Below are 14,304 nucleotides of genomic sequence, written 5' to 3'. Positions count from 1 at the left end.
CGCGGAGACGCCCACCTCTACTGAACAGGAGTCCTGGCAGAGAGGCTTCAGAAGGCCTCTGCGTCTGTAATAGTATGGAAAGGCCAGGACACAAACAGCAGAATCTAAAGTGCCATGAGAAATACTTCACATACAAAAAGGCCTAAGTAAAGCAGGATTTTATAAAGTGATCAAAAAAGAAACACTAAGGGGGAAAATCTTTTAAGATTAAAGAGGTTCTTCAAAGGACAAGTTGAAGTGGTTGTAAAATTTATGAGGCAGCATTAAACTTCAGTTCTAAGTAACAATAAATTATTCACTATAAAAACATACATGTGTCACATATTATAAGCCTCGTAAACTTTTTAAAACAATTTCGTGCAGAACTGATGAGATGTATTAGGTCAACATGAGCAGATTCTAACTTTTTCATTAGCACAGTATGACCACTCAGAGCAAAGGGTCAACTCTGGAAAGGAAATATGAAGACAGACCATCAGTAGCTTCTACCACTGCTTATGAGCTGACCAAACACATTATGTATTTGGCCTTAAATTAAGTGTACAGCCTTTAGGTAAAGTAAAAGTTAGTTTTATTTTTAAGTGCCTTTATGTATGTAAAATTACAAATATCTATTAAGTAATATACATGCAAATTAAAAATTGTAAACAGATTGAGTTAAAAGCATGTAAGGAAAGATACTGTTATTTGGCCTTGCTGCTGCTGCTGCTGCTGCTAAGTCGCTTCAGTCGTGTCCGACTCTGTGCAACCCCAGAGACGGCAGCCCACCAGGCTCCCCCGTCCCTAGGATTCTCCAGGCAAGAACACTGGAGTGGGTTGCCATTTCCTTCTCCAATGCATGGAAGTGAAAAGTGAAAGCGAAGTCGCTCAGTCGTGTCCGACTCTGTGCAACCCCAGAGACGGCAGCCCACCAGGCTCCCCCGTCCTAGGGGATTCTCCAGGCAAGAACACTGGAGTGGGTTGCCATTTCCTTCTCCAATGCATGGAAGTGAAAAGTGAAAGCGAAGTCGCTCAGTCGTGTCCAACTCTTCGCGACCCCATGGACTGCAGCCTACGGGGCTCCTCCGCCCATGGGATTTTCCAGGCAAGAGTACTGGAGAGGGGTGCCATTGCCTTCTCCATATTTGGCCTTAGCCTTAGTGAAATTCTAACGCTTGACTAGAAAGACAGTTGTCTTTTCCAGTTCCTTCATTTTCTTTTACAACTTCATCAGAAATAAGAAGGCTAGGAAACAAACAGGCATCTCTAGCCTATATCCATACATCTCTTAACTTCTAAAATTTATCCCTGCTTCAAGTTTTTCTAAATAATTTTTAAAATATATCCTCGTGGCCTATTCTCTCTGCCCCAACATATCTGTCTGAAAGAGGCTTTGCACAGGTGAAATTCAACAGGAGTCCTGGCAGAGAGGCTTCAGAAGGCCTCTGCGTCTTTAATAATATGGAAAGGCCAGGACACAAACAGCAGAATCTAAAGTGCCATGAGAAATACTTCACATACAAAAAGGCCTAAGTAAAGCAGGATTTTATAAAGTGTGGCCTAACCACCCACTCCCAGACTCCTGCGCACACTCACCAAAGACTAAGACTCGGGCACGTGCCCTCAGTGCCTGCCCAGGGCACGGCGAACCTGCAAACAGAAACACAGTGCCTGAGCTGTGAAGCTGCAGATCCAGCCCGAGGACAGGGGAGCGCCTCTGCACTTGTGAGCGCAGCAGAGACGCACAGAGCACGCGTGCGCTAACAAGGCCCCCACACAGACCTGGGCTGTCAGTGAGGCTCCTCTGAAGGGCTGAGTACGAATGGAGGACTGTCTGCTGTTTCCATTAATTACTTATTTTATAACCAATAACGAAAGCCTCAAACTCAAGTACTTTTCATTGAAATGTTATTTTATTATAAGTGAGCGACAAAGAGAAATGTTACTTGTTAAAACCGTAGAGATTTTACTATGGTTTCATCGCCCAGAAAAGTTACTGAGTAATATTTGAAGAATATTATCACCATATTTCCTCCAAGTTGATCCTCTGTTCTGAGAGACAAAAGTCCTATTCACCTGGATTCCCTGGAGGCCACAGGTGCACCTCCTGTCCTGAACCCTAGGCTTCCTAGGAAAGCATCTGCCATGGGCTCATCTGCTCCTTCCTTTTTATGCTTCTGACACGTGTCCTAGTTATATCGCCTCTTCCTGTTCTGCCTCTCCATATTAACTTATTTCCCCTTTCTAATAAAAAAAACTTCACAGGGACTGGATCTCTTGCTTTACGTTCATCTGTTCTTTTCCACCATAATATGTGAGGTCTGAAAAACATAACCAGACTACATCAACCATGAAGATGTTTCAAATTACTAGTGAGATTTCTGTACCCTTTAAGGAATAAAGCAAAAAAAAAAAAATAGTAGTAGAAAAGAAAGATTACATTGTTAACCTAATCAAATTCCAAAAATTAAGATTACTATGGGAATGGTGAGGAGTGAAGCAGAAGCACGACACGTCAGCTGACGCCATCCAGTACGCCAGCGTCTCAGGGAACAGCGCCAAACGCAGAACTCAGAATGTGATTAAAGTCCAGTTTAAATCTATTCCTCCTAAAGGCCAAAAGCTATATTACAACAATAATTGTTTTATCGTGTACTTAAAATTCAGAAATTCACTTTTATTTGTACTAAAAATCGCATTTAAGCTTATATCTAGTAAGAAAGCACATTTTAATGGGGTTTATGTTTGCATTCATTATTCTATTAAATCCAAACAAATATTGTTTGGTGAGGGGAGAGGAAAGAAATTCAAGCATAAGCTTCAAGATGGATATGGAAGATGTTGTATTTTGTTGAAGTCACTGAAATATTCTCAGTTCATGCTTGTCCCAGAGGAAAACAGAGAACTATGTTACTTACAGACTTTCAGTCACCATTTCCCAAGCAATGGGAAGAGAAATAAATATTTAATAGATATTCAAAAATCACTTAAAAATGTAATATAATCTTCAATATACAATCAACGGAAAAGCAACATTGTCATTTTACCTACATGACATTCCTTCATAGCCCTCAACTTCAGCAAAAACATAAAGTAAACCAACTATTTACCATTTAAAAAAAAAAAAGGAAATATGGACTGTATTAACCAGTACCAAAGAGAAGCCAAATGATGAAACGTGCGTGGACTCCCGGGCTCGGGCGTACCTGTGGACGGTGGTTGGCGACTGCACCAAAGAGTGGTCTTCTCCAGAAGACAGCTCCCGGGATTCGCTGAGTCTGCGCTCGCGGCTCCCCAGCTCACCCACCACCCAGTCCGGCAATCCATCCGCGCTGCACCCTTTCGCTTGTGCTGGATTTGGTTCATCAAAATAGATGGACTGATTTTTAAAAATTAGAAAAATTATTCTTTCAAAATGTACTATACATTGAAATGATCAGTTAAGATTTCCATCAAGTTTCAACTTTGATAACAACCTTTCAAATACTCAAGTTTAATTATATAAAAATGCATCATTCAATGAAATACTGAAATACATAAAAATGAATGGCTCACATTTTAGTTATAGCATGTTTAAATTTGATAAATCATAAAATTATATGGCAGACACATATGATAGTTATGATTTATATTACAAAAGGAATATTAGCTTTCTGAAAAGACAATGAAAAGGTCATTTTTGTGCTGTGATCATTACTCTGTGTGCATGCACACACACACACACACACACACACACACACACACAAATCAGTAGGCAGAGAAACCAAAATCAGTAAAAATCAGAAAAAATTTAGAAACCTCTTCATCATTAGTAATAACAGAGTTGAAGACCTAGAATTTAGTTCTGGCTATGCCACGACCTAGCCGAAAAATCCAAGACAGGTCTCTAGGCTTTTATGTTATTATTTTTATTTATAAACTAAAGCCCTTTCCTATGATCCCATACTATGAGTGTGAATGGGAAAACATGATACAGTACACTTGTATTTCAACATCTGAATATATTTCAGAAAATGTTCTATCTTCGGTCATTAAGAAGAAAGACACCAGCCCATTTATTTCTCCTCATGGGAGACAGGCTTCATGACAGATTTCTGAAGAAAACTCTGCATATAAAGTTTGCATTAACTGTAATCCTCCCAATCCTACTCAAAAAATTCTCCAGGGGCTGTTTTCTAGGGAAGGGTGACACACGACCCTCTATCCCAAGTCAAACCAGCACAGCTGTTTCTTTTTAATTGAGGAAGTCACTTCAATGCTTAATCAATGATGAAGTCAACTAACTACTACCCCAAAGACTACTGATCTTAAGGAAACGCACGGCCATAGTTTAACACATAAAGCAGAATCTCATCTGGCACTCTGCCACGAATAACAGAGACTACTATCTAGGGTGCAGCATGCCTCTTGACGGAACTTTGGTTTAACTGATAAAATAGAGTCAAGTCTTAGAATATACCACACAGAAGTTTTGCAGGGTTTTCTATTTTTTAATAAATATGTATCTATCAGCGACCACCAACACCTACAGATTTCTCAAGTATCCAAAGACCACATAAACCAAGACCTACTTCACAGTTACAAGGCCCAAGACAGTGAAGACTCAGCCAAGCACAAGGACAAAGCTGACTTTCGATAATGAAATCAAGTACAGAAAGTCACTGCTAAACTCTAACTTATTATTGCCACTTTATTAGATTATAAAAAACATTAGACGTCATTCAATCCAACCTCTCATATACATTAAGTAAAACATATTTGCTGTTCAGTGGCTAAGCTGTGTCTGACTTTGAGACCCCATGTACTGCAGCACACCAGGCTTCCCTCACATTCACTATTCTGAAGTTTGGTCAAATTCATGTTAACATCCAGAAAGCTTCAGAAGCTAGAATTTACTGACATCTATACATTATTAGTGTAATCCAGTGAAAATTAGTGGGAAATGAAGGCTTGAAAATTAATTTTAATTTTTAAAGAAATAGTGCAGAATACTGTGGTGACTAAATCAATTAAGTGTAGTCCCCTTAGAGCCCAATCTCTAATTTCCATTCAAGGTGGAAAAAACTGAATCAGGGAGCAAAAAAATTGTTTTAGCTAACACCTATCTAGGACTTGTGACTTAACAAATGACCCTAGGGTCCTGTGTGACCGGGCCCTCGGGCGCCCCCGCCTGGGCATGGACAGTAAGGCGCTTGGCACACACACCTACCATGTAGGGAGGCAGGGCCCTCGGGCGCCCCCGCCTGGGCATGGGCAGTAAGGCGCTTGGCGCGCACACACCTACCATGTAGGAAGGCAGGGCTCTGAGGGTCCCTGGCTCCGGGCGCTGCGTGAACGGGCCCTCGAGCACCCCGCGCCGGAGCATGTGCAGCAGGAGCTTGGCGTACAAGTTGCGGTTCTTCCTGCCCGGGATGCCGGTGCCGGTGCCTGAAGGCTCACACAGCTTTCTGATCCAGAGTGCACACCGCTGCCGTTCTAGACACACACAGGGGCTGTTAGGCTGCATTTCTCAGAAAACACATTCCCTTACAGACCCATAAAACATCTGCTCTCGTCCATTGCAGGGGCTAGCAGATCTTTTCTGAAAAGCACCAGACAGCGAACATTTCAGTTTTGCAGGCCCAGGTGATCTTCCACACAACGTCTCAAGTTTGCAAGAAATCCCCTGCACCACACATCCACCGGGGGTCACGGCTGTTTTCTAATCAATCTTCACAGAAAAGGCTGCAGGCGGGATGTGGAAAGGGGCTGCAGTCCGCCTCCCCTGGTCTAGTTGACCTTTATCAGTCGATTAGAGTCCCAGGATTACCATCAGATAAATCTCTGAGACAAAAGTGTTGCCATAAAATCATCTCTAAAATAATTTTAGTTGTGATGAAAAATCTTTCTATAATTTTAAAACCACGAGAGAGAAAATGCAAACTTAAGCATTTTAAACTCAATCTCTAATTGAATCACAAATGTTTTATTTATTAAAGCTGATGATTTTCAGGGATTTGTGGATGATTTATTCAGGGTTTTCTTTTAACCTCTCTAAAAATATTTGAGGGTTACTGTATTTACATATAATTTTGAAAAATAATTATCCTTTTAAAAACTACCTTAAAAATGTACCACAGTTTAATCCACATAAAATGGCCTATTGACTGCCTCATCTCACCATGACACAGAATTGTTTTCAGGGCTCACCAAGTCTATTTCAACATTAATCTTGCTGTCTAACTCAATTTAAGGATTATATATCTAACACAAATCATAAATCTGCTTTAATCTCTTAGTCTCTAAAGGTCATATTCGCTTATTGTTTTACCTACAAAAATCCCTGGGATTGATTTACCACTTTGCTCATGCTGGATTTATCACTCCAGGTATAAGAGTAGTCTCTAAAGAACTTTGTATTTTTAGTTTTGAAAATTATATAATCACAAAACACTTCTCGAAACACTGGGTGTGAAAGTGAAAGTGGCTCAGTCATGTACGACTCTGCAACCCCGAATACTGGAGTGGGTAGCCTTTCCCTTCTCCAGCGGATCTTCCTGACCCTGGAACTGAAACGGGGTCTCCTGCGCTGCAGGTTGATTCTTTACCAGCCAAGCTACCAGGGAAGCCCCAATTTCAGGTGCACTTTGTGCAAAAAGAAAACAGCAAGTAAAACTGATCAACTTAAACGGCTTTTCAAACTGCATTTCTATATGTCCTGGAGCAAACTGAAATCTATTAACATATAATATTCAAATGAACAGAGCTTAGTACAACCATTTGGCTAATGAAGAAATTCATTACTTAAAATAATGGGGGGAAACGAAGTAGAATTTAGCTACAATGAGATTGAAGTTGGATGAATGGTCAGGTCTTGACAGGGATGTGAGTTTCTGAGCTTTCATTACGAATTAATGGCATAAAAAGCACCAGGGATGTACCAATATCCACAATGAGTCACAAACCAAAGACCACAATTAATCCCATTCTAGATGCCCCAAATCCCTTTTTAAAAGATGGAATATGAACACAGTTTGACTTGAAGTACATTTATAATGAGAGATTTTAATATACATTTATCCTAATCAGCAGGTCTAACTCAAGAAGGAAATAATACAGTGAATATCAGAAGAGAATATCAGAAGAGAACACCAGGTAGAAATACCATTAAATACTAATTCAACTAACTGTGAATGAGCCAGGGGATAGGAAATACTCATTTTAAGAACAGCAGAGAAAGAAAAAAGAGGTTACCATCCATAAAAGCAAGAGAAGAGGCAGAGGAAGACCGAGAAGGGAAGACCGAGCCAAACCCCTGGGCTCGGCGGGCTGCAGGCCGGCCTGCACGGAGGATGACACAGGATGTGGGACTCAAACACTGCAGCCCCTTCCCTGGGGTGAAGGTCTACACGGACTTGGCTCCTCTGTTTGAATGTAAAGTTCACTAGGTATCTCAGAGCTAGAGGGAACCTGGACAAAACTCGGGTAAACACCAGTTTCTTGTCCCCACTCCTAACCCTCCACTCAAAAGCTCCAAAAACACATTTACTTTTACAGCCAGCCTTACGGCTGCCATCACTTAGAGAAGCTTTCAAGCTCCTCACAGTCTCCTTGACTGCTCTCTGATAAACCTTACATTATCTGAAAATCTCTGACTTGAGACAAAACCTCTCAAAGGTAACAGGTTAGGAACTGCAAACAAGACAGCAACAAGAACTCATTCACACGTGATTTTATTCAGTCAACCAATAAGCAGGGAAGATTAACACTACTTTCTGCTTTAATAAACAAAAGGGTCAGAGACAGGTGGACAGTAAGCTCCTGAAAGGAACCATTTCCATGGGAGGAGGAAAACGTCTCAGCAAAAAACCATTCAGCTAACTTGAAAGATTCATGCACTTTAAGCTTCTGACATGGACGGGTAACATCTTAAGACCTTGCCATGGTTTAATAGGACATCATCATCGCTGAATTTCCATGTTCCCTCGAACAGCTCAGAGTAAACAATCCTTTATAAGATGAAAATTGTTATTAAACAAATTCAGTTTTCTTTCCATATTGGAAGTTCACTGGTTTGGCTAAATAATACAAAGAAAAAAATTAATGCTAAGAACCTAATTTTCAAACATAATCTTACCTGACCTATGGGGCAATTTTAGAACGAAAGGCTTCATATCTACCACAAAGTGATCAAATTCTGCATCCAGCTTCTCCCATTTTTCTTCTTCACTTCCCATTTCCATAATTCAGCCTGTAAAATATTTAAAATTAAAAAGTCTGTATGCTGAAAACTATATAACTGTTGGAAGAGATCAAATAAAATTCATTAGTATTGAACACCCCCAAATTGATCTACAGATATAATGCAGTTCCACTAAAATTCCCAGCAGTATTCCTTACAGATATACACAAGCTGACTCGAAAATTTACATGGAAAGTTAAAGGAATTAGAATAGCAGACATAATTCTGAAAAAGAAGAATAAGTTTGGAAGACTCACTTTACCTGATTTTAAGAAACACTATAAACACTACAAACCTGCTGCTGCTAAGTCGCTTCAGTCGTGTCCGACTCTGTGCAACCCCAGAGACAGCAGCCCACCAGGCTCCCCCGTCCCTGGGATTCTCCAGGCAAGAACACTGGAGTGGGTTGCCATTTCCTTCTCCAATGCATGAAAGTGAAAAGTGAAAGGGAAGTCGCTCAGTCGTGTCCAACCCTCAGCGACCCCATGGACTGCAGCCTCCCAGGCTCCTCCATCCATGGGATTTTCCAGGCAAGACTACTGGAGTAGGGTGCCGTTGACTACAAACCTAGACAGCTTATTAAAAAGCAGAGACATTATTTTGCCAACAAAAGTCCATCTAGTCAAAGCTATGGTTTTTCCAGTAGTCATGTATAGATGTGAGTGTTGGACTATAAAGAAAGCTGAGCACCAAAGAACTGAGGCTTTTTGAACTGTGGTGTTGAAGAAGGCTCTTAAGAGTCCCTTGGACTGCAAGGAGATTCAACCAGTCCATCCTAAAGGAAATCAGTCCTGAATATTCATTGGAAGGACTGATGCTGAAGCTGAAACTCTAATATTTTGGCCACCTGATACAAAGAACTGACTCATTAGAAAAGACCTTGATGCTGGGAAAGATTGAGGGTGGGGGGAGAAGGGGACGACAGAGGATGAGATGGTTGGATGGCATCACCAACTCAATGGACATGAGTTTGAATAAACTCCAGGAGTTGGTGATGAACAGGGAGGCCTGGCATGCTGCAGTCTATGGGGTAACAAAGAGTTGGACATGACTGAGTGACTGAACTGAAAATTAACTCAAAATAAATCATAGACCTAAGAGTAAAATGTAAAACAAGAAAACATGGGAAAAAAATCTTCATGACTTGAAGTTAGTCAAGGATTTCTCAGATACAACATTAAAAGCACTACCCATTAAAGAAAAAATTGATATATTGGACTTTATAAAAAAAAAAAAAACTTCTGTTCTGCAAAGAACTCTGCCAGGAGCTGAAAAGATAAGTTACAGACTGGGAAGAAACACTGCATATATCTCAGAAAGGACCTATATCAAGAATACATAAAGAACTTTTAAAACTAAACCACAAGTAAACAAGCAACCCAATAAAAGTAATCAGCAAAAAAATTAGTTCCTTTACAAAAGAAGAGGTACAGCTGACACGTAAGCAGGTGAAGAAGATGCTTTACATCTCTAATCAGTAGACAGATGCTAATGAGAACCACGTTGAGACATCACTACCCACCTATGAGGACAGCTAAACTTAGAAATGCAAACGATACCAAACCACTAAGGGCACAGAACAACAGAACAACAGGACCAGAACAACAACAGAATAACAGGACAACAGGACCAGAACAACAGAACAACAGGAATGGAACAACAGAACAACAGCAGAACAACAGGACCAGAACAACAACAGAACAACAGGACCAGAACAACAGCAGAACAACAGGACCAGAACAACAACAGAACAACAGGACCAGAACAACAGCAGAACAACAGGACCAGAACAACAACAGAACAACAGGACCAGAACAACAGCAGAACAACAGGACCAGAACAACAACAGAACAACAGGACCAGAACAGCAGCAGAACAGGACCAGAACAACAGCAGAACAACAGGACAACAGGAACAGAACAACAGAACAACAGGAATGGAACAACAGAACAACAGCAGAACAACAGGACCAGAACAACAACAGAACAACAGGACCAGAACAGCAGCAGCAGAACAGGAAACAGGAACGGAACAACAGGAACGGAACAACAGAACAACAGGACCAGAACAACAGGAAGATTCACACATGGCTGGTAGGAATACAAAATGATGCAACCACTCTGGAAAACAGACATTTCTTAGTCAGTTAAGCACACACTTAGCATAGGACTCAAAAATCCTAGTCTTAGGCATTTATCTAAATGAAATGAAATCTATATTCACACGGAAACCTGAATGTACTGTTTATAACAGCTTTTTTCTTCTGTAACCACTTTTTTTTTCTTCTGTAACCAATTCCAAACACTGGAATCCAACTAAGTATCCCTCCCCTTGGAAACGGATAAACCAACTATGGTTCATCCACACAATGAAAAGCAAGGAAAGAAGTGCTGATACACCCGACAACATGGGCGAACTGCAAGTGCATCAGCCTAAGTCAGAGAAGCCGTTCTCAAAAGGCCACATACTGTATGACCATGCAGAAACTCCAGGCACAAAGAAAAGGTACAGGCACACAGGCTCACTCACTGGGTTAGCAACAGGATGGGGCGGGGTGAGGAAATCACACAGGTCCTGGAACATGCTATGTGTGCAGGTTATAAGAACCTATTCTATGTATGTGTAAAAATTAATCAAACTGTATACCGAAAAAGTGATTTTTAATGTCCATAAATGTACAATGTTTCAGTTCAGTTCAGTTCAGTTGCTCAGTCATGTCTGACTCTTTGCGACCCCATGAATCGCAGCACACCAGGCCTCCATGTCCATCACCAACTCCCGGAGTTCACTCAGACTCACGTCCATCGAGTCAGTGATGCCATCCAGCCGTCTCATCCTCTGTCATCCCCCTCTCCTCCCGCCCCCAGTCCCTCCCAGCATCAGAGTCTTTTCCAATGAGTCAACTCTTCGCATGAGGTGGCCAAAGTACTGGAGTTTCAGCTTCAGCATCATTCCTTCCAAAGAAATCCCAGGGCTGATCTCCTTCAGAATGGACTGGTTGGATCTCCTTGCAGTCCAAGGGACTCTCTAGAGTCTTCTCCAACACCACAGTTCAAAAGCATCAATTCTTCGGTGCTCAGCTTTCTTCACAGTCCAACTCTCACATTCATACATGACCACAGGAAAAACCACAGCCTTGACTAGACGGACCTTTGTTGGCAAAGTAATGTCTCTGCTTTTCAAGATGCTTATCTAGGTTGGACAAAGCTTTCCTTCCAAGGAGTAAGCGTCTTTTAATTTCATGGCTGCAGTCACCATCTGTAGTGATTTTGGAGCCCCAAAAAAGTAAAGTCTGACACTGTTTCCACTGTTTCCCCATCTATTTGCCATGAGGTGATGGAACCGGATACCATGATCTTCGTTTTCTGAATGTTGAGCTTTAAGCCAACTTTTTCACTCTCCTCTTTCACCTTCATCAAGAGGCTTTTTAGTTCCTCTTCACATAAGGGTGGTGTCATCTGCATATCTGAGGTTCTTGATATTTCTCCCGGCAATCTTGATTCCAGCTTGTGTTTCTTCCAGTCCAGCGTTTCTCATGATGTACTCTCCATGTAAGTTAAATAAGCAGGGTGATAATATACAGCCTTGACGTACTCCTTTTCCTATTTGGAACCAGTCTGTTGTTCCATGTCCAGTTCTAACTGTTGCTTCCTGACCTGCACACAGATTTCTCAAGAGGCAAGTCAGGTGGTCTCGTATTCTCATCTCTTTCAGAATTTCCCACGGTTTATTGTGATCCACACAGTCCTCCCATCAAAAAATTTAAAATACTGGTCCTTGGGTTTCTTCCTAATCAACAGGAAAAGCACTGATTATAAAGGGGTGAACCCCCAAAATCAGAAACATAGGTTTTGACAAGACTCCTCAAGTTAAAATCTACTCAAGGGTCCACATGTTCCTCTAAGTTCTGAAATGCCTGGGTACTGTCTCTATGTGCTACTCGGTCCCCATGTGTCATTTGTTCAAACGACATTTATTCAAATCTGCAAATGCCGTTTGGAGAACAGCCCTGCTGTGCGTCTCCGCGCCCTCCCGTGGCCGCCTCCACGGCAGGGTCGGCCCCTCCGCACAGGGGCTCCGCACGCAGCCGGTCCGGCCGGAGGTGAGCCAGACTCCCCTCGCTGGGACCAGCACGCGGCTCCCTCCTGCGGCTCTTCCAGCCGCACCCCAAATCCCCTCGTGAGGCGCCCCTCGGGCCCCAGCCGCCCTGCCCCCGTGACCGAGGCTCGCTGGGGTCCCTCAGCATTCCTGCTCCGGGCAGCGCGGAAGCCGGACCAGGCCGCTGCGGCCTCGCCTCACTTTCCACTCCAGGGCCCGGCTCCCGCGTCAGCGGAAGAGTCGGGGCGACGGGCAGAGGCTCCGCCGCCGCCTCCCAGCTCATCTGCCCGAGATGCGCGCCGGCTGCGCGGCTGCGCGGCGCCCTGACTGTCGCCCACCGTCCTCTCCCTCCCCTGCCGACGACCTCCTCGCTGTGTGGCCTCGACTTCCTCCCAGGACCCGACAAAGAACAAACACCCAGAAACACCTCCAAACCCGCCTGTGCCCTCCTCACTGCCCGTCCCGAGGACGCCCTCCCGCTTCCCCCTCAGTCCTGCGCCCGGAGCTCAGCCCCTCACCCCCAGCCTCCAGGGCGCGGGCGACCGCTGAGCCCAGACCCAGTCAGGCGGCCCAGTGCGGTGCCTTCCGAGCCCGTCCCTCCACAGACAGGCAGGCAGACAAACAGGCAGACACACACACACACAAGACACACAGACACACACACACACAGACACACACACAGACAGGCAAACACACACAGACACACAGACACACACACACGCAGACAGACACAGACAGGCAAATACACAGACACACACAGACACTGACACACACAGAGACACAGACACAAGACACACACAAAAACAAAGACACACACAGACACACACAGAGACACAGACACAGACACAAGACACACACACAAAGACACACACAGACACACACAGATACACACACACAGACACACACACACAGACACACAAAGAAACACACACAGACACCCATACACACAGACACACACACAGGCACAGACACACAAACCGACATACACACAGACACGCACACACAGACACACACAGACACACAAACAACATACACACACAGACATACTACACACATACACACACACACAGACACACACACACAGACACAGAGAGAGGCACACACAGAGGCAGACACACACACAGACAGACATACACACAGACTGACACACACACAGACTGACACAGACACACACACAGAAACCCACACACAGACACACTCACACAGATGCACAAACACAGATACACACACAGACACACATGCTGACACACACACAGAGACACACAGACACACACACACACAAAGACATACACAGACAGACAGACACACAGGCACAGACACACAAATCGACATACACACAGACACACACACACACAAAGACATACACAGACACAGACAGACAGACACACAGGCACAGACACACAAATCGACATACACACAGACACACAGAAACACACACACAGACAGACACACACACATACAGACACACGCACAGAGGCACACACAGAGACACACACAGACACAGAGACAGACACACACACACAGACACACACACATATACAGACATACACACACACAGACACACAGACAGACACACACACCCAGACACATACAGAAACACAGAGACAGACACACACACACAGACACACACACACAGCCAACCAACCCACGGATGACCACTCCACACACACACACAGGGCCTAACCAACCACCCCACAGCCTAACACAGACACACACACAGACACACACACACAGAAACACACAGACACACACACACACATAGTGACAGGCAGACACACACACATACACAGCCAACCAACCCACGGATGATCACTCCACACACACCCACAGACACACACCCACACACAGACACACACCCACACACACACAGCCTAACCAACCACCCCACGGATGACCACTCCTATACACACACACACACACACACTCTCTGCCTCACTAACCGCCCCATGGATGACCACTCTCTCTACACACACACACGCACTCTGCCTCACTACCACCCCACGGAT

General features: G+C 43.7%; 1 protein-coding gene across 11 annotated transcripts in view; it reads right to left on the bottom strand.

Annotated features, from left to right (window-relative positions):
• The window catches only part of CEP112 (centrosomal protein 112), a 356,316-nt gene that overhangs the window by 338,088 nt on the left and 3,924 nt on the right, over nt 1-14,304 (bottom strand). For 8 of the 11 annotated variants that reach the window (XR_011467850.1, XM_070388925.1, XM_070388932.1 and 5 more), the window contains exons 2-5: nt 8,096-8,209; nt 5,264-5,454; nt 3,186-3,358; nt 1,576-1,629 (exon numbers count right to left, since the gene is read on the bottom strand). Coding sequence is in view for 10 of the 11 variants with exons in the window: in XM_070388925.1 (XP_070245026.1) it covers nt 1,576-1,629; nt 3,186-3,358; nt 5,264-5,454; nt 8,096-8,201 (524 nt within the window). In the remaining variant the exon portion in view is untranslated. The remainder of the gene's footprint in view (nt 1-1,575; nt 1,630-3,185; nt 3,359-5,263; nt 5,455-8,095; nt 8,210-14,304) is intronic. The other 3 variants (XM_070388931.1, XM_070388927.1, XM_070388929.1) reach the window with 1 other exon arrangement.

Source organism: Bos mutus, chromosome 19, assembly GCF_027580195.1.
Source record: "Bos mutus isolate GX-2022 chromosome 19, NWIPB_WYAK_1.1, whole genome shotgun sequence".
NCBI lineage: Eukaryota > Metazoa > Chordata > Mammalia > Artiodactyla > Bovidae > Bos > Bos mutus.
Note: the sequence above shows the minus strand (reverse complement) of the source record. Positions and strands in the feature narration are given on the sequence as shown.